Source organism: Ambystoma mexicanum, chromosome 6p (genome assembly GCF_040938575.1).
Source record: "Ambystoma mexicanum isolate Mex_15411 chromosome 6p, UKY_AmexF1_1, whole genome shotgun sequence".
Taxonomy (NCBI): Eukaryota; Metazoa; Chordata; class Amphibia; order Caudata; family Ambystomatidae; genus Ambystoma; species Ambystoma mexicanum.
Genome location: NC_090935.1, coordinates 1172283374 through 1172302490, shown reverse-complemented (window position 1 = coordinate 1172302490; position 19117 = coordinate 1172283374). Strand labels below are relative to the sequence as shown.

The 19117-nt window shown below is 45.2% G+C and overlaps 1 protein-coding gene across 1 annotated transcript in view; it reads right to left on the bottom strand.

The window, feature by feature from the left end:
* The window catches only part of LOC138510811 (transmembrane channel-like protein 1), a 534459-nt gene that overhangs the window by 300547 nt on the left and 214795 nt on the right, over window positions 1-19117 (bottom strand). The window contains exon 6 of the mRNA XM_069626507.1: window positions 1347-1489. Coding sequence (XP_069482608.1) covers window positions 1347-1489 — 143 coding nt within the window. The remainder of the gene's footprint in view (window positions 1-1346; window positions 1490-19117) is intronic.

The following is a 19117-nucleotide window of genomic DNA, read 5'->3' as shown; positions in this document are numbered from 1 at the left end:
TCGGGCAAAACTCTAATTATTCAAGAAGCATTGAAGGCGGGACACCTTCAACGCCTCCTATAATTGACACAAAATGAAGACCCCATATCATATTTGGACAGCATAGCACAAGGATAAGGTTGTTTTCACATGTATTGCACTGCTAAATTCTAGATATCACTATAGTGGATAAGCGAGGCATGATCTCAAGTGTGTGGAAATATGAGCACCTGACTTTTAATCAAATTATTCTCTGGTGGCATCTTACGAGGAGTCCCATTTTAAATAATGTCTTACATTTTGGGAGTGAAAACTGAATGAACATTTTCTGATTTTCATATAATAAAGGTGCTGCACTTCCTGAACATGAAAGCACCACAGCCATGATCATTACTCCATAAAGTGACACGGTCGGTAAAGCTTGTGATTGGTTTGCACAGAAATGACAGAGACCACAAGGCTGTGCAGCTGAGAAGAGAGAGTCTGTTCAGAACAAGTATATGCCCCATACAGGGATATAGAGTATCACGCATCAGGATGAGTCTCAGCCTCACTTTAAACATGGCAACAATTTAACATGCGTTGGTGGTGAACAAGAAGCTGATGGTTACATTAGTCGTATGGTCCACCTTATGCAAAGCGAACATGTGGTCAGGATAGGGGAGATGTACAAGCAGGAAAACTGGTGCTCTTTGCTCAAGGTTAAATTATGGTCCACTAGGACGTATAATGTTCAAATGTAATTAATTGAATGCATCATTGTGATTAAATATGCACAGTTTTTGCTGGTTTAAATTCAATTATTTTAGTACCTTTAATCCAATTCATGGTTGTTTGTCAGAGCTCTTCTGTGCTGCAAAATGTTATAGTTTCTTATGTCTGTGTAATGTCTCTTAAAACAAAACTACACTCTTCGGGGTGCTACAAAGGTACATTTAATTGAATGTGTTTAATCTTTACATTTGCAATGTAACCTAAAATGAATTGCCATACTTCCTAGACACATTGCTAATATGATTATATTTGAACAATTGTGAACCTGGAAAGTATTTCTCTCCCTTTCTTCCCCCTTCCTCTTCCTCTCTTTTTCTTCCTTCCCCCAAAATAACCAGAGCAACAATCTAATTGTTGAGGCAACATCTCCCCCTGACATGTAGACTAAATATATCACATTTGCGGGTCAAGCCACAAGTTCTCATGCACAACAAACAAAATGACACCCCTGAGTTCTTCTAATTGGTTTCCATCTGAATACATTGCAGGTTGAGGAGGAAACAGCAAGAGGAACTAGCATAACATAAATCCCAACACAGCCAGTACAGAAAGGCGAGGGACTGTTAATAATTATAGCAGATCTGGAAACTCACGTCCTGATGACAACCATGAAACTGTATGCAAGGGTACCAATGCCCACTAGCAGGTAGGAGAGAGGCAGCCGGAACTGCAGCCATCCAACGGTTCTTTGGCTGTTGTAGTACCCATAGAAGAGGACAGAGTATTGTGCATAGCCCTGTGGAAAAAAGGGATGTACTTTTTTCAACATTCATTATACTGGTGATTATTTAATAATGCTGTACATATGCATCTCACATTATAGTGGCAATGGCCGCATTTGAAAGAGGGAACATCAAGAAATATGGTTTACTTACGTTACCTGTTGTATCAATCACATGATTCCCCCAGGTCTGTCAGTGTATTCTTCCTTTCCTCTCCTTCCCCCAGAAGCTTACTGTCTCCAGAGCTCTGGTTCTCTCTAGCCTGGACTATTGTAACAACCTCTTTCTAAATCTGCCTGTTTTTACTCTCCGCCCTCTGCAACTCATCCAGAACAGGACTGCAAGACTTGTCATTGGCCTCAAGCCCAGGGATCGTATCTCTCCAGGACTGAAATCTCTACACTGGCTCCCAGTGGCTGCGAGGATTAAGTTCAAAGCCCTCTGCATTGTCCACAAGGCCTTCTGGGGCCGGGGTCTCAATACCTTCAACATTCTCTTCCTAAATATCTTCCTTCACAAGCTCTTCGCTCATCTGCCTCCAACTCCCTCAGGGTCAGTCGTTTCTCCAAGCAACGAGTTGGTGGTAGATATCTTTCTTCGGCTGGGGCCTCCTTCTGGAACAGCCTCCCTCTCTCCCTGAAACTTGAGGAGAATCATCTCCGGTTCTGGAAGCACCTCAATACCTTTCTCTTTGCTTCTGCTTTTTCTCCTCCTCTGCCCTGCTGACTTCCTGGCTGAAACTGAATCTGCACTGGTTACCTGGCCACCCTCTGTTTTCGGGCCCAGGTCCCCTCCTCCAACAGTCTCACACCTGCACTGCCTTCCTGGCAACCCCCGCACTTGGGGACTGTTTTTTGTATCCCTACAGTCCCACTACCAGCATTTGACACCTGATGTCTGCACTTACCCCTGCACTTGCCACCAGCTGGCCATACTTTTACTTTATTTATTCTATTATCCCATGTACAGCACTGTTCCCACCCCCTTCCCATGCACTTGCACGATCTGAATGACACCTGGCCTAGTAGGATCGTTGCCTGTCTTCCCTCTGTACCCCTCCCTTGCCTCATCGCACCTTGAAACAATTGTGTATAGGTGCATTATAAATGCAATATCACATCATATCATATGATGACACGAGGTCCATCGAATGCACCACTTTTGCAATTTCCAGAATCCTTACAGTTGTCTGACACAGGACCCAATAGACTATTTGTATTCTCCGAACGTAAATGCACATATGTATACATTTCATCTAAGGTAAATATATAATGCATGTCTTTGTGACTGCAAATGTCATGAGCAGAGGACTATGTTTTCTTCCCCATACTTCTAGGAGAATTTTTAATATTCAAAATATTAAAATGGATTAATTCCTCGGTAATATCACCTCTTTTCAATCAGTCTTATTGAGGGTCTATGCTAAATCCTACTACCTTTAGGATCCTCCCTTTTTAATTTTAAAGAAACCCCTGCTGCAGGAGGTGGTTTCAATGATATTACAATGATATGTCAATGATAATTCCATGATAATTTTACCGTTTACAAAGTACATGTATAAATTGTTTCAAATGCAGTGTAACATGATGTTTGCAAACATGTCCTGGTCTACAGTTGTAAAAGCAGATTCATACAAAAAGTAAAAGTAGACTGTGAATAAAGTGTTTCTAGCTTCCCATAATAGGGCTCGGGCAAAGGGCTCTGGAGCAGTCCCTCCTAGACTACACCAACACATATCGCTGTCTCCCAATGCGCCTAACGTATAGACTTCAGGGAGCCCAAATGCAGCGGTTAGGTGGCTGCTATGACTGGGCTGGGGTATCTTCATGTCAACTCTGGCCTTTGATCCCTGCACAGGCTGCCAGAAAAGGAGTATATAATGAATGTAATCCACTGTGTATGATGCACGGGCCTGCTACTTTCAGGGTCCAAGTTTCATGACATATTCATTCATACACTATACACCAGCTAGCACCTTACACTTCCCATCATCATTGCTATTCTCATTTCTGTAACATAGCAAGATGGGGGCTCCTTTTCGATACTTGCAGCCAGAAAGTAGAATGCCCTTCCAATTGTCATCAAAGGAGCAGTAAGCCATCTATACTTCAGAACGTGCCTGAAGTCGTATATGTGTCCGCTATCTCGTTGTTTTGCCGACAGGAATACAATACAAAAGTATTGTACTTTGCCGGAATACCACCAACAAAACTCATAATAAAATAAAGAGGTTTGGGGACAAGGGGTTGAAAGAGGCAGGGAGGGGCTTGGGTAAGGGGGACTAGCAAAGGGAAGGGGGAGTTGGGAGAATCCCCCCCAAATGAAATCAAATATCAATGAATTTTTTTCAGTGGAATTCTGGCGAAGTAGAATAGGTGTGCAGTAATAAAATCGCAGCAAAAAAGTTGTCTATAAAAATAATTGCGGCAAAAATGCTGTGGTTTGACCTGGTAAAGGTGTACCCATTATACAATTTAAGGGGCACAGGAGTTGCGGGGGTGTCCCCCTCTCCACTTAAATGGTATAATGGGCATGGGGGTTGTAGCCTTTTTGCTGCAATTTTTTGTGTAAAAGGACATTTCTGCCGTGATTTTAACACATGGAACCGTAAAATACTTCGATGCAATTCCTTTTCTAAAAAACAACATAGAACCATATGTACCCATTACTGTGGCATTGCCATAATTAGCTATATGTATTGTTTCTTCAACACCAACATGATACTTGGCGAGGCGATATAGTTCATGTGGTATAATGGACAATGGAGCATAGCTTAAGATAGCATGCAATGTTAGTGACGTCGTTTCATTTCGTTAACTGAAGCTAAGGTTCAGACATTTATATGTAGAATGACAGGCAAATATGCATTGGTCAATTTCATTTTTCATTCAGATCTCACTAAAATAGGGAGACTGAAATATGATTAAATGCGGAGCCATACATGTCAATCATTTTACTGAAGAAGTGGCCAGCTGTAAAAAACACATGTTGATTTTCAGTAAAGCAGTCAGGAATGATGCCATGCTTTTTAGACCACATTCAACGAACATAGATCATTGACACAACATCTATAGCCAAATCCAATAAGTGGTAAATGGAAGGTTTTGAATTAATCATAATAAATGGTGTTGTTTTAGGCAACCTTGAATAGCATTATTATCTAACCTGTCTGCACCATTACAGAAATTTAGTAGCAATACACCAATCAGTCTTGGTCCTGCCACCCTATAACATTTCTTATCCCTATTAGATAGGTGGCACACCACAGGTGTCCCAGGTGAGATTTCTGCACTGGTTAGGGGAAGCTAGTTCTTTTATAGGGTACGTAGCTGTGACTCAAGCACCGATACTCGTTGCAAGGTTAATTTCCTTTTATGTGATCTGAGATGCTACAATACAGGGAAGACACAATTCCTTTAGTTATCCACTAATTGTTGTGAACATAATATTAGCATGACATATTGGAGCAACACAGAGATTAGCATGATATCAATATCTACAGGTAACTCTGTTATAAAGTAACTAAAGACAATCCCCTATGCAAGCGTTCTCATCACAAAATTAAACTAGACAATTACATCAATACTATGAAGGATTGTTTACTATTATGGACAATTACAAACAAGTCAAAACAAGGAAAAACATGGGTAAAAATGATAAAAGGTACTTCCGTGTTCAGGTCCTCAATTTCTGGATGTGAGATTTCTAGCCATCGATCAAGCCAAAAACTTGTTGAGAGGTGGTGACAGGGAGAAACTATTGAGAAGAATGAAGGCCACATATGTGTGCAGATTGAGGACCACTATACAGGGTCTGAACACAAATAATGAACTTGAGGTTTTTCTCTCATGTACTTATATGAGGTCGTTATCTCTTCTTTCAATGATTTCTAATGTACCTTTTATCATGTTTCGACATGGGGATATTCCCATTTTACTAACATAATTATGATGCAATACAATGGATGAATCCTTGATTGAGCATGTCATTCAACTTGGTACCATGCAAACGGCAAGGATTCTATTCAAGTCACTGTTGCAAGTTTATTTTTCAAATTGGTCTTTTATTATTTTCCAAGAAATATCAATGTGTGGCATTATTGACTACCACATGTGCATGTTTCAATGGTACTACAATTTGTTGCTCATTTCAACGATCTGGTCTAGCACTTTTTACAAAATGATTGTGGATTGATATAATGGCACATTAGTTGACCGTAGTGACAAATTGTGCACAGATACAAAGCCGCCAATCAAATTAGAATCTATGCAGCATGGCGCTGTACTTTATATTGCAAGGATACTAATCACAGCTATTTCCTTCAAACAGCACACACAAGAGAATGTATCTTGAAATATGATTGCACAATGGTATGGACACTTTGTTCATGTATGATGTCACGTGTAATAGTGTGTGAACGTCATTATAAATATAAATCATCCTGTTTCATTATTGCGGCGTGGTCACCACGAGAAACAACAATTTTAACCGTACACGGCCTCAGCAGGGATCTCACTGCACACAATAAGTACTGTACCGTTATGCTGATACTTTTATTATATATTCAATGAAACAACCTTGTTAAAGGGACATTATGGTTAAGTTGCGCTACTAAAAAACTATGAAATTCAGTAATAAAACGTTGTTAAAAGAACGTTATGGTTACAAGTAAAATCAAAACCCCCCTGATATTTGCCAGTTATGGTTAGCTAAGCAACCATAACTCACACCACCACCGTGCACTGTTAAGACTAACACCCAGGACATCAAAGATGACATCACTGATGACATCACATGTCTAGCCCCTTCTTTTTTGTTCACTGCCATATCTAGGCCATGTGGTTTTATTTACTGACAGTCAGACACTTACCATTCAAAAGGTATTACATTTATAGATGTTGCTATTCTCACATGTTCTTACACTACTTTCCTTAGAATTTAATCGCATCTTATGATGTACATATATGGGGGAAAAATCAGGCCTGAAACACAGCAATCATTTTTGTGCATGAATACAATCATGTAGATTATACACAGTTGCTAATGATACTGCCTCTTGTTTGCTTACTTTACTCTCCATATATAAGCCCCATATTTGTATGCATTGTAGTGTATTTATGTTTTGTGTGTATTAGTAGAAATATGTAGTAAGTGATGCAATATTAGCTACTTAGTACATGTTTCACAGTACGGAAAAGTCTGATACAGAAGCATTCATCATTTTATTATATAACTTCGGAAAATTACAAATATTGCACCTCTTTGGTGTATGCTGCAGCCAATACCTACATTTCTGTATGAGTAGGTTCCTTTACTAAAAAGAGCACTGCAATGGAATGTTCTTTAGAACACTACGTTGCGTAATGAAGTATGTAGTTTATTACTAATCTCCCGATAATCCCTGATTCTTTTTTGCCAACATTACATTCACAACCCCTTGTATGAAAAGTAAATGCACATGTGATGTCATCAGTGATGTCATCAATGATATTTGTGATGTCATCTTTGATGTCCTGGGTGTTAGTCTTATCAGTGCAGGTGGTGGCATGAGTTATGGTTGCTTAGCTTACCATAACTGGCGAATTTCTGTTTTTTTTTATTTTACTTGTAACCATAACGCCCTTTTAACAACTTTTTTTAATGAATTTCATAGGTTTTTAATAGCGCACCTTAACCATAACATCCCTTTAACAATGTTTTTTCAGTGAATTTCATAAGTTGTTATTAGTGCACTTTACCCATAACGTCCCTCTAAAAAAAAAAAAATCTGTGAATTTCATAGGTTTTTTATTAATGCAACTTAACCAAAACATCCCCTTAACAAAGTTTGTTCATTACATTTTTTGTGCGTGAATACAATCATGTAGGTTATACACAGTTGCTAATGATACTGCCTCTTGTTTGCTTACTTTACTCTCCATATATAAGCCCCATATTTGTATGCATTGTAGTGTATTTATGTTTTGTGTGTATTAGTAGAAATATGTAGTAAGTGATGCAATATTAGCTACAGTACGGAAAGACTGATACAGAAGCATTCATCGTTTTATTATATAACGTTGGAAAATTACAAATATTGCACCTCTTTGGTGTATGCTGCAGCCAATACCTACATTTCTGTATGAGTAGGTTCCTTTACTAGAAAGAGCACTGCAATGGAATTTTCTTAAGAACACTACACTGCATAATGAAGTATGTAGTTTATTACACATCTCCTGATAATCCCTGATACTTTTTTGCCAACATTACATTCACAACCCCTTGTATGAAAAGTAAATGCACATGTGATGTCATCAGTGATGTCATCAATGATATTTGTGATGTCATATTTGATGTCCTGGGTGTTAGTCTTATCAGTGCAGGTGGTGGCATGAGTTATGGTTGCTTAGCTTACCATAACTGGCAAATTTCTGTTTTTTTTATTTTACTTGTAACCATAACGCCCTTTAACAACATTTTTTTAATGAATTTCATAGGTTTTTAGTAGCGCACCTTAACCATAACATCCCTTTAACAATGTTTTTTTCAGTGAATTTCATAGGTTGTTATTAGTGCAATTTACCCATAACGCCCCTCTAACAAAGTTTTTTTCTGTGAATTTCATAGGTTTTTTATTAATGCAACTTAACCATAACATCCCCTTAACAAAGTTTTTTCATTGAATTTCATAGGTTTTTATTAGTGCAACTTAACCATAACGTCCCTTTAACAAAGTTTTTTCATTGAATTTCATAGGTTTTTATTAGTCCAATTTAAGCATAACGTCCCTTTAACAAGGTGTTTTCAGTGAATTTCCTGGGTTTTAACCAGTGCATGCTATTTTCCTATAACTTACTAATATCATACTTAACCAATATAACAATTTTTGTGTCCAATTTACAAAGTGTCACCTTAAAACTCTGCCATTTCCCACCTTCTAGAATCATTTTTAATACTTCTACACACTTTTTGCAACTATTTCAACTAGTTTTGCATCCGTAGATGTCTACGAACATCTAACTTCATTGCGGACCTTCCGGACAGTGCCACATGACCATACGCTGGCGCGCGGCATGATGACATGTCTGAGAACCTGTCTGCACTTCACGATAAGATCCGTGCTTCGCGGACAGTTTGGAACTTCATTTTCTACTGATCTAGGAACTTTCAACTTCAAAATGTCCCTTGCACAGCTCCAACACCTATTCATACTCATTATCCATTAACAATCTAGTACACACTACATACTTTTAGCAAAACAGCCATTTATCTTAAAATGGCATCAGCTATTGCCATCCCTCCTCCCCAAGAGCCACCACCACTGCTGTAATCAAGAGCATGAGAAACACTGCTCCCTACCTTAGAAATAACACACGCACAACATTTTCCCCTGTCCACCTGCCCCTCCATATTAGTGTTTGGTGCCTCTTCCCTCATTTTCCTCCCCACATTTCTTTCTTAGCTCGCCTGCAAAAAAAAAAATACATGCAAAAACAACAAAAGAAATGTTCCTTTAGGAATCACAGTTCACTTTTAAAAAATAGAACTAAAAAAACGTATAGACTCCATCGAGTTTACATTTCTCAGTAAAGTACATATACCCCATACATTATGACACTTAGTACCTAATTCACAGAACGTTTACCACTTTGCAAAGTGACTTTGCACTGCTAACATACACTTTGCACCAGGCCTAATTCACAAAAGCATTTAATAATGGCAAACACCATTGGAAAACACTCTGTGAATAAGGGCCTTACAGTCTTACTTTTAAAATGGGAAAAGCAATCCTGTGGGGAGTAGGCTGTAAAGAACAAAACAAACATTAGCAAAGAGAAACGTTTTCACTTTTGCAATTATCTCCGATTCGACTTTTATAAGCATGAATGTGTGATGGCCCCATAAAGAACAGGCGCAGCTCAAAGAACATGCCAGCTGAAAGACCATTTACCAAGTGACTAGTATTACTTTTGCTGTTAATCCCTGCGGACTTCTTTGATATTTCTAACTTTTTAGATCCGCAGCTGTGCCACGAAGCCTGCAGCTAACACAGCATACTACGGAAGCCCCAATCATTCTTTTGATCTGTGTGCCATCTGGCAAGGCTGCTTCAGAATGTTAAAATGCATCTTCAGGCCCCAATTACCATGGGCTACAAACAATGGGCCCGATTCATAAAATCCAGCGCAGAAGCAGTGCTAACGCCGCACGCCGGGAAGGAGCGTGTAGCATGCGTGCTCCAGCCGTGGCGCAAACCATCAATTGCACGGCATGCGTATTCATGGATTTCCTGAGGCATCAGTAGCCGTGGCGCAATAAACAGCAAGCAGCGCCAGTAACTCCCCCAAAACCGCCCCGTGCGCAGGAAAAAGCCAGTGAAATGCCCAATATGTGCGAGGCCCCCGCGCCACCCGTGGCCCAGCACAGAGCCCCCCTCCATCTTAATCGCATGAAAAATCGTAGCGTACCCTACTCGTGCCAGCCAAATCGCATGGAAAGGGCCGTGCATTCTCACGCAAGTTTGCGTACCCCGCTCATGCCAGCTAAATCGCATGGAAAGGGCCATGCATACTCCCGCTAATTTGCGTACCCCGCTCGCGCCAGCCAAATTGCGTGGAAAGGGATGTGTGTACTCCCGCAAATTTGCGTACCCAGCTTGCACCAGCCAAATCGTGTGGAAAGAGCCGTGCGTGCTGCCATCAGCCATGAACACACCCTGCAGGCTGCTCACACCACAAGGGACCCCCCATCACCCATGACCATACCTCTCAGGCAGCCCACACCACAAGAGACACCCCCATCACCCATGACCACACCCCGCAGGCAGCCCACCCCACAAGAGACACCCCGTCACCCTTGACCATACGCTGCAGGCAGCCCACCCATGACCATACCCCGCAGGCAACCCACACCACAAGAGACACCTCCATCAGCCATGACCATACCCCGCAGGCAGCCCGCACCACAAGGGACCCCCCATCACCCGTGACCATACCCCACAGGCAGCCCACAGCATAAGAGACCCCCTATCAGCCATGACCATACCCTGCAGGCAGCCCACCCCTGACCATAGCCCGCAGGCAGCCCACACCACAAGAGACCCCGCATCAGCCGTGACCATACCCCGCAGGCAGCCCACCCATGACCATACCCTGCAGGCAGCCCACACCACAAGGGACCCCCCCCATCACTGTGACCATACCCCACAGGCAGCCCACACCACAAGGGACCCCCATCACCCATGACCATACCCCGCAGGCAGCCGACACCACAAGAGACCCTCCATCAGCCGTGACCATACCCCGCAGGCAGCCCACCCGTGACCATACCCCGCAGGCAGGCCCCAACTCATGTCCCCGAACCCCAGCAGTGACGGCAACATGCAGGCAGGCCCGATTCATGTCCCCCCACCCCCAGCAGTGAAGGCAACCTTCAGACAGGCCCCGACTCATGTCCCCCCACCCCCAGCAGTGACGGCAACCAGCAGGTAGGCCCGGACCCATGTCCCCTACCCCCAGCAGTGACGGCAACCTGCAGGCAGGCCCCGACTCATGTCCCCCCAACACATTGGCCTAACATTCAATCATGTAGCATATGTCCACTAAAATGCCACCACGCGCTGCCCCAACCATAGTGCACCTCAACACCCATCCATTGCTCCTGCTCCCCAGTACATACCCCATGGCATGGGAATCACAAATTCACACATGCATGTATGCAGATGCATGAACAACATTGCTCAACAGCAGGGACAGAGCCAAGGAAGAGTGAGACATGCACCAAACCATTGAGAGCAGACACCACTTGGATTTCAAGGAATATAAATGTATTGATTCATAAAAATCACACTAACTAAAAGACAACCAGTAAAATCAGCATGAATGTAATCCAAATGAAAATCAAATTGAAAACAAAAAGAAATGAGATGTAAAAAATGAAAAACCCAAAAAAGTGGTCCATGTCTAATGATGCTTCTCAAAATGTAAACAGCAATCATTAAAAAAACATTCCTCCATGGTGAACAAAAATTTAAAAAAATAAAATATTCGTCCAACTATATACAAAGCTCCAGGGTCCATGATCCCAAAACATAAATCAACATCCATAACAAGTCCAAGAAGAAAGAACTATTTACAAGATGTGGACCAAACTCGAATTTACAAAGGCAGCGGGCTAGTCCTACGACTCACCATTTTCCCCAAGAGTTTTGGCCAGGGCATCATCGAACTCTGCGTCTATTTCCCTGAGGCAGGCCTGTGCTCTCCCCTCGAGGGCCCGCAGGGACTCCAACGTGCTCCTCTCAAACTCCCTGTGAGTCTCTTCGAGGAACTCGGCCCGCCTCTCTGCCCGACAAAGAGTGTTCTCCGCTCTGGCGATGGTGAGTCGTGCCTCCCGTGCCCGCTGCTGCTCTGCTCCGATCTGCTGGCCCATTGGCTCTGGCACGGATGACAGCCTCATGTTAAGGTCCACGTTTCCCTCCTGCTCGATGGCCGATACCGGCCCCTCTGATGTTGAGGGCCCGAGTCCTGTCTCCTCCTATGTCGAGCCTGCTGTCGCCGAAAAGCCCAGTGCCTGCGCCACTGGGACATCCTTGGGGATGATGACAACCCCCGGGGCTATCAGGCACGTGCCTGCTGCTTGGTGACTGCACCTCCTCTGTTGCCATTGGTCCTGTTGCTGCGGTGACCATCTCTGATGAGCCTCCTTCGACTCCCGACTGTGACAGGGATGTGGTCTCCACCAGACTGGCCGCCGGGTTTGGGACAGGTACACAGCGGGCCCTGGTGGTGTCTGGGCCAGAAGACAGCAGGGAGGACGACTAGCGCACAGCAGAGGAAGAGGAGGAGGTTGCAGCAGTGGCCAGCACACATAGCACATTCGTTACCATGAACTGTGCTAGCCAGTTTATGAAGCAACAGACCTCATTGTGATGATGTGCAAGCCCCCGATTGGAAGCCTGCACATCATCACGAATGCTGGATGTACGCCTCACAATATCGGCTAGCACAGGTTCAACCATGTCACGAATTGCCTCACTGCAGGTAGTGGAAGATTTGTTTCTGTGGATACATCTGCCACCTGCGGATGGGTCCGGCCTGAGGCACGCCCACAGATGCACACTGGTGCAGTCGCAGTTCCAGAGACAGGAGCAGTCCCAGGCCCCTCCATGGTGACCTGCACTGCCTCTGGCCCCTGACCCTGGACTGCACCAGGAACACATACCTCATCACCCCGCCGGGCCCCATGTGCTGGGCTGATGTGGCCTCCTCCTCCACCACCACCCACCTGGATGACTCCTCACTGTCTTCCGCATCGGATGGCCCCTGTGAGGTCTCACCTGTCCCTCCAACTGCCGAGGAGCCCATGACCAACTTCACCCTCTTGGGTCTCCCTCAGCAGCTGCGGCCGATGACTCTGACGCGGCACCAGCCTCCTTGCTCCCGGAAGATGACATAACCTGGGAGGACGACTGGGCCTTGTGTAGGTGCATGGTGGAGGCATCCCTGCTGTGGTGCTCCACAGCGCCAACTCTGCCCTCTTCCACCGACATCGCTGTGGATAGGGAGACATTGAACACAAGTATCAGTGTACCGAACAAATGTCTGCTTGACACAAAGCAAATGCACATGAGTGGCACTGTCAAACGTCACAACCATCATCACCCTCCCCCACACACAGGTCAGTGCAAGCAACACACATGCACAAACATGCATGCCATGTGCAACAAACATTCACATCCATGTACAAGGCACTGCAAGCACATCGGAAGAGGGGCTGAACCTCACATGCATCATGGTACATGCACATCAATACACACACATCACCTGACAGTCATGCATCAGGCCATGTACACCTCGCGTCACCGTGCACTTGGGGACAACTGTAGCGCATGAGTCAATCACGCATTGAGATGCTTATGTGTCATGCATCCATGGGGTTGGCCAGTCACACACTCACTACTCAGAACCACGCACATGTACACCATGCATGTCCATGATGGTGACATGAGCACCCATGTGTCACACCTCTCGCATGCCCCAGTCCAGACACAGGTATGCAAACATGTGCACCTTGTAACATGCTGGTGTGCATCATGCATTGCAACACAGACCCCATTGATGTGGGACACGCCTGAATGGACTCACTTGCAGCACTGTCAGGGAAATGCTCACAGACATCTGTACAGGAGGCATGCCAGACATAAAGGCAAGGTGCACACTCCAGCCACACCTCAACATGCACATGCACTATGGAGGACAAGAACACATGAACACTTACCAGTCAACTCCAGATGGAGCACCAAATCCAAGACCTGGGCGTACAGTGCTAGGTTGATGTGCTTCAGGACCCACTTCGCATCATTGGTCAACTGGCCCCGGCACCTCACTCGATTATCACCAGCCTTGATGAGGCGCCAGGCCTTGTGGAGGGTCCTGGACCTGAAGTCTTCCCAGCACTTACGGACATGTAGTCGCGGGGTGCCACCCCCTCCGCGTTGATGGCACCCATGATGTCCGCCCAGATCTTACTCCGTCCTTCCTTGTGGACTTGCGATGGTCCATGGAAGAGGGTATCATAATGCCCCAGGAGACTTGCTCCACCAGGATCCCAACTTCTGTGAGAGATAAGCTGACAGCCCTCTGCCTCTCTGCCGGGGGGTTGTCACTTGCCTCAGATGGTGTTGGGTCTGTCATGGCAGCCCCCAAGGCAGGTGTGGGGGGGCAAGGTGGTCCTGGGGCTGGGCTGTGGAGTGGTGGTATGGCAGTCGGGAGTCTTCAGGATCATCAGAGATGGTCAGAACAACAGGATCACTGGCAATGGCTTCAGAGCAGGCACCAAAATGGAGGGCACGTGGGCAGCAGCCACACAGAGTGGGCTGGCAGCAGCAGATGGCTGTAGGAGGCAGCTCAGGACAGTTGGAGGCAGGTAAATGGCCTTGTAGGGAGAAGCGTGGGTCTTCCGTGTTCTTTCGCGTGGCTAGATGGAAACAGAGTGACTCTGCACGTGCGGAAACAGCGCATTAGCATGTAATCAGAGGAAAGGCCCTAAGAGCATAAGTTACGTGACCGGCGCTGTACTTTTTTATCGTTGCCATTCAATATGGGATAAAGGTCTGCATAGGATAGAGTGCACTGTACATGCTTTTTGTGGGGATGGACACGTGAACCTTACTTCTTTGTGGGTTTGCATGCGAATACTTCACTAATTTGCGTACTTCTTGTTTTGGCAGGAGAGTTATCTACGCGCACACGCACATGTGTTTTTTTTCTTTCTACGAGGCAGACGGTGAGTCGTGCATGCATTTTTCATTCTGTGGTTGACCCCGTGTGTCACATACCCCATTTTTGGGCTCATTGTAGCCTACGTGTTCCTCGCGTATGCTTTTTTGTGTTGCTGGGTGCCACCGCATACTGCGGGATGTTTTCTCATCACACGTGGGCTACCAAGGGGTCGCGTACATGTTCTTTTTTGTTTTTGGGGTGCCTGAGCATTGTGCGACCCGTGCATTTTCCACCAGGGGCCACATTGAGCCTTGCTGGGCATGCATGTATGTTTAATATCACGTTCCCTGCCCACTCACTACAATTGCCCAGGTCAATTGTCTGCTGCATCCCCATTGCACCATTACATCTGTATCACACAAACTGAGTATCAAAGGTTAATAATTGATTAGTTATTCTAAAGGTATTTTACCAAATGTGTAGCCTAAGTCTATATTGGCCTCCAACATTCTAACTGAACCCTGGTGAATGTTCTATCCCTAGACAGCGCTGGGGATCCGCTTATCTAGGGTTAGGGTAAAGTAGAAAGAAACTTGCCCTAATCTATATACTAATCACCAAATATGTCTTTCATAACAAAAAAACAATTTTTTAAAACCGTGTGTAATTGGCTTTGCAAATTAAATTCTTCAATTTTAATCTTTTTCTTTGCTCTGCGTTTTCACACTTCTAAAATAATGCAGAGCTAATGGTAAATTGCTCATGTCTGATTCATAAAAATGCCCACCGTAATTTAATGGTGATGATAACAGTACACCAAGTATCCACAAGCCCTCCTTAGGTGTCTGAAAGTCTGGGTAGGCAGGATGTGAGGGAGGGGTTTTAGGACCCCTGCCATGGGTTCCTTTGGTAACTCAAGTCGCACTCTGTTTGATTGGCTAGGTGACTGTCCCGCCAGGACAGCCACCCTGCTGTGAGTTTGACAGCCAGACTGTGTGAATGGGGGAAAACTGCATAATAAGCAGGTCTCTTGGGACTGGATGGAAAGGCAGAGTCGCCACTGGAACGAAAGAACCGACAAGGAGCTGACAGAAGAGGACCCCTACAACGACTGAACCGCCCGGTGAAGCCCTGCTGCAGGTCTAAATCTTCAGACTCCAATGACAGAGAAGATCCTCCAGGAATCTTCTTCCGCTGAGCTGGTGGGACCAACCAGTTTGCCCAAACTGTAAGCCAGGACTCCTTCCTCTGGTCGAATTTGCTGTACAGAGCTACAGTGAACCGGATAGCCAGGAAGGTCGGACCCTGCTTGGGTTTTAAGGAGCGCACCTTTTATTTGTGGCTTTGCTCTGCTGCTGGTTTCTTCCCTGGGCAGTGCAGGACCCTCCCATCTTCCTACATCATGTCAGTTCGACAGTCGCTTCAGGAACCGTGAGCCTGCACGACCTGCCAGGCACGTCCGCCTCAGCTACAGCTTCTTCTCCATTTAAAGGTACTGTGCAAATCCGGTTGTTCCTTTTGTCCAGCCGCAGTGAAGGTGTGTGAAACCTTTCGCCAATCTGAGGGCTTGTCCTTTTCTGTCGACCAACTTCGTCCAGAACTCTTGGCAAAGACTCAACCGCGAACTACCCTGAACTGTGTGATCTTGAGCAAAAGACTTTTGTCCTATAGACTTTGGCCCTAAGCTTTTTTGATTTGATTCCATCACTGTAGTTCCTCTTTCTAGATTGACCTGCTTACTTACCTGTTGGTGATGCTCAATTTTAGTCTAACTTTGTTTTTCCCTCCCTTTTTAAATTGCTGGAGTGCCATTTTACTCACACTTCATTTTGAGTTTAACTTCTCCAGAATCTATTGGTAGTGATGAGGTGTATTAAGAGTGTGATTTTTCAACTGCTTTACTTTAGTGAAATGTTTTACAACTGATGTGTAAATAAATGTATAGTCTTTTACTCAGAAACCTTGAGTCAGTGTTAGTTCGAATCATAGTAATTGCTCTCCTTTGTGTAACTATTGGTACTGCTCACTTTAATTTTCCAAGGGGCTCATTGCTTGGGAGCACACGGTGGGTGATGTGAGGTCCTCCTCCCACTCAGTGACCAGGTCTAGGATGATATGAGGTGGAAACCTATACCTGCCATAGACCTGGTCATCAGGCATCCCAAAAAGGCTGGTCCTGGGTAAGAAAATGCAGGGCCTGGCTATCCTCCTCCTGCTGTGTCCCACGATCACTGCTGCGAGGAATGGTACGTGTTCGTGCATGCTTTTTATGCATTGTTTTAGGTGCGCAGTGACGCTTAGCCTGTTTTCGCTTGGCAGACGTGTTTCTGGTTTAGTGCATCTTTTCCCGCACGCAGGAGAGCCCAGTTCAATTCCATGAATACGTGTTGTTAGCGCGCGTGTGGGCGTTGCAAGTATTTTACTGTGGCACTTTCCACATAACGCCCACATTTACGCTTGTTCTTCCCCATTCCACATGTTCCGCCCCTTTTTTAGGTGTGCACACTGGACAGTGTGCGCCTTCGCAGGGTGTCTCGCGCAAGGCGTTTGTAGTCTCGAAGTTACGTGTTGGACCCGTGCAAATTCAACGCAGGTCTCAGGTAAGCCACGCGCAATGTGTTCCATGAATCGAAAAACGGGCTCTTGCCCCATTTTCGCTGCACATTTATTCCATGAATCGGGGCCAATGTGTAACAGCCTCACTGGATGGTTTAATGCCTAACGCTCAAAGCTATAGAAAACTAAAAAGTAGGAATATAGCATTCCGAAATAGAATACAGATATTTATTTTATTCCATTGTTAGAAGCGCAGACCTAGCTTGAGAGCAGCGAAGCGCTGTACAAGGTTTGAATAGCCAGCATTTGGGCTGGCATATTTTAACAGTAGCACAGTTCTGTGAGTGGTGTTCTCTGCATCCATTGCGATTGGTTCATGGTCAGGTGGTGTTGAAAAAGCCATGTTTTGAGAGATTTGCAAAACTGGAGAATTGTGCCGGTATTCTGAGTCAATACTGGGATCGAGTTCCAGAGGGTGGATGGGTGGATGACAAGAGAAGGTTGTTTGCGGGTCCTCTCTTTGCAGACTAGTTGTGATTCAAGCCAGTTAGTCGATTTGCTTTGGAAGTAGGGTGTACCACTTTTTTCAATGATCTGTCTGAAGCTTGCAATACCGATCCAGCTGCCTGCCTCTGATTCAACGATGCAGCATACCACCCATCCTCCTTCATACACAACATTTTGAGGGTCTTGCTCCATAATTTGGAAAAAGGAAAAACCTGCTCTAACTACACCTATGAAGGCCACTTGAGTTTTGCTATTAGCAGATGCCGCCTGTGTGCTGAAAAATTGTGCATTGTGTGTTACCCTGCTTGATGCCCAGTTGGACCTCAGTGTTTTAGAGCTTCTTTTGCATTTTTCAACATGGCTGTCCCCTTCTTCCGAATCCATTTGTGGTCTCCTTGAGCCCTAGTGCACGCCTCTGACCACCCATTGGCTGCTGCATTTCCTTTACTAGCCAATACAGGGAGAGGGCAGCCTTAACTGGCCTCCTCCACAAGGCCCACTCATAAGGTCCTTAACCCCTGTCTGGTCTCTTTCTTTTAACAACCTGCCTGAAGCTGGCACTACCGCTCCAGATGCCTGCCGCCGATTTGACGATGCAGCATACCACCAAATATAGGTAATACCCATCCTCCTTCATCCACGGCACTTTGGCGGTCTTCCTCCATAATTTGGAAAAGAGTAAAAACAGCTCTAATTACACCTATGAAGGCCACTTCAGTTTTGCCATTAGCAGATGCCACCCATGTGCCAATGAATTGCGGAATGTGTGTTTGCCTGCTTGATGCCCAATTGGGCATCAGTGTTTTCGAGCCTCTCATGCAATTTTCAACATGACAGTTGCCTTTTTCTGAATCCATTTGTGGTCTCTTTGAGCCCTGGAGCACACCTCTGACCACCCATTGGCTGCTGCTTTTCCTTTAATAGCCAATACAGGGATCCGGCATTCTTAGCCGGCCCCCTCCGCAAGGCCCCCTTATAAGGCCCTTCATCTCCCTGTCGGCCTGTCTGGATGTGGTAGTCGTGGAAGCAGCACTGCGCTAGTCTTCAGGATTCCCTGACTCTTGACTTTACCTCTGGCTGCCTCCAATGTTACCTTCACACAATGCCCTCCACCCCCTTGTGACACTGGTGCTCCAACTTCTGACACTGATGGTAGCACCAGATCCTCTGTCCACCACGTGGAACCATAGCAAGCTGTAAGTCTGCTCCTATACCTCCCCGTGCAACATTTATGCTGCCCTTCTTCATTTGACTTTTCCTCCCCACACGTCCTTCACTATTTTCACTGTAGCCTTTCCTCTCCTGTCTTCATCCTATGCCTCTTTTGTCCCTGTTATCCCTTACCTCCATCTTTGATCCTTTAATTTCTTATACCAT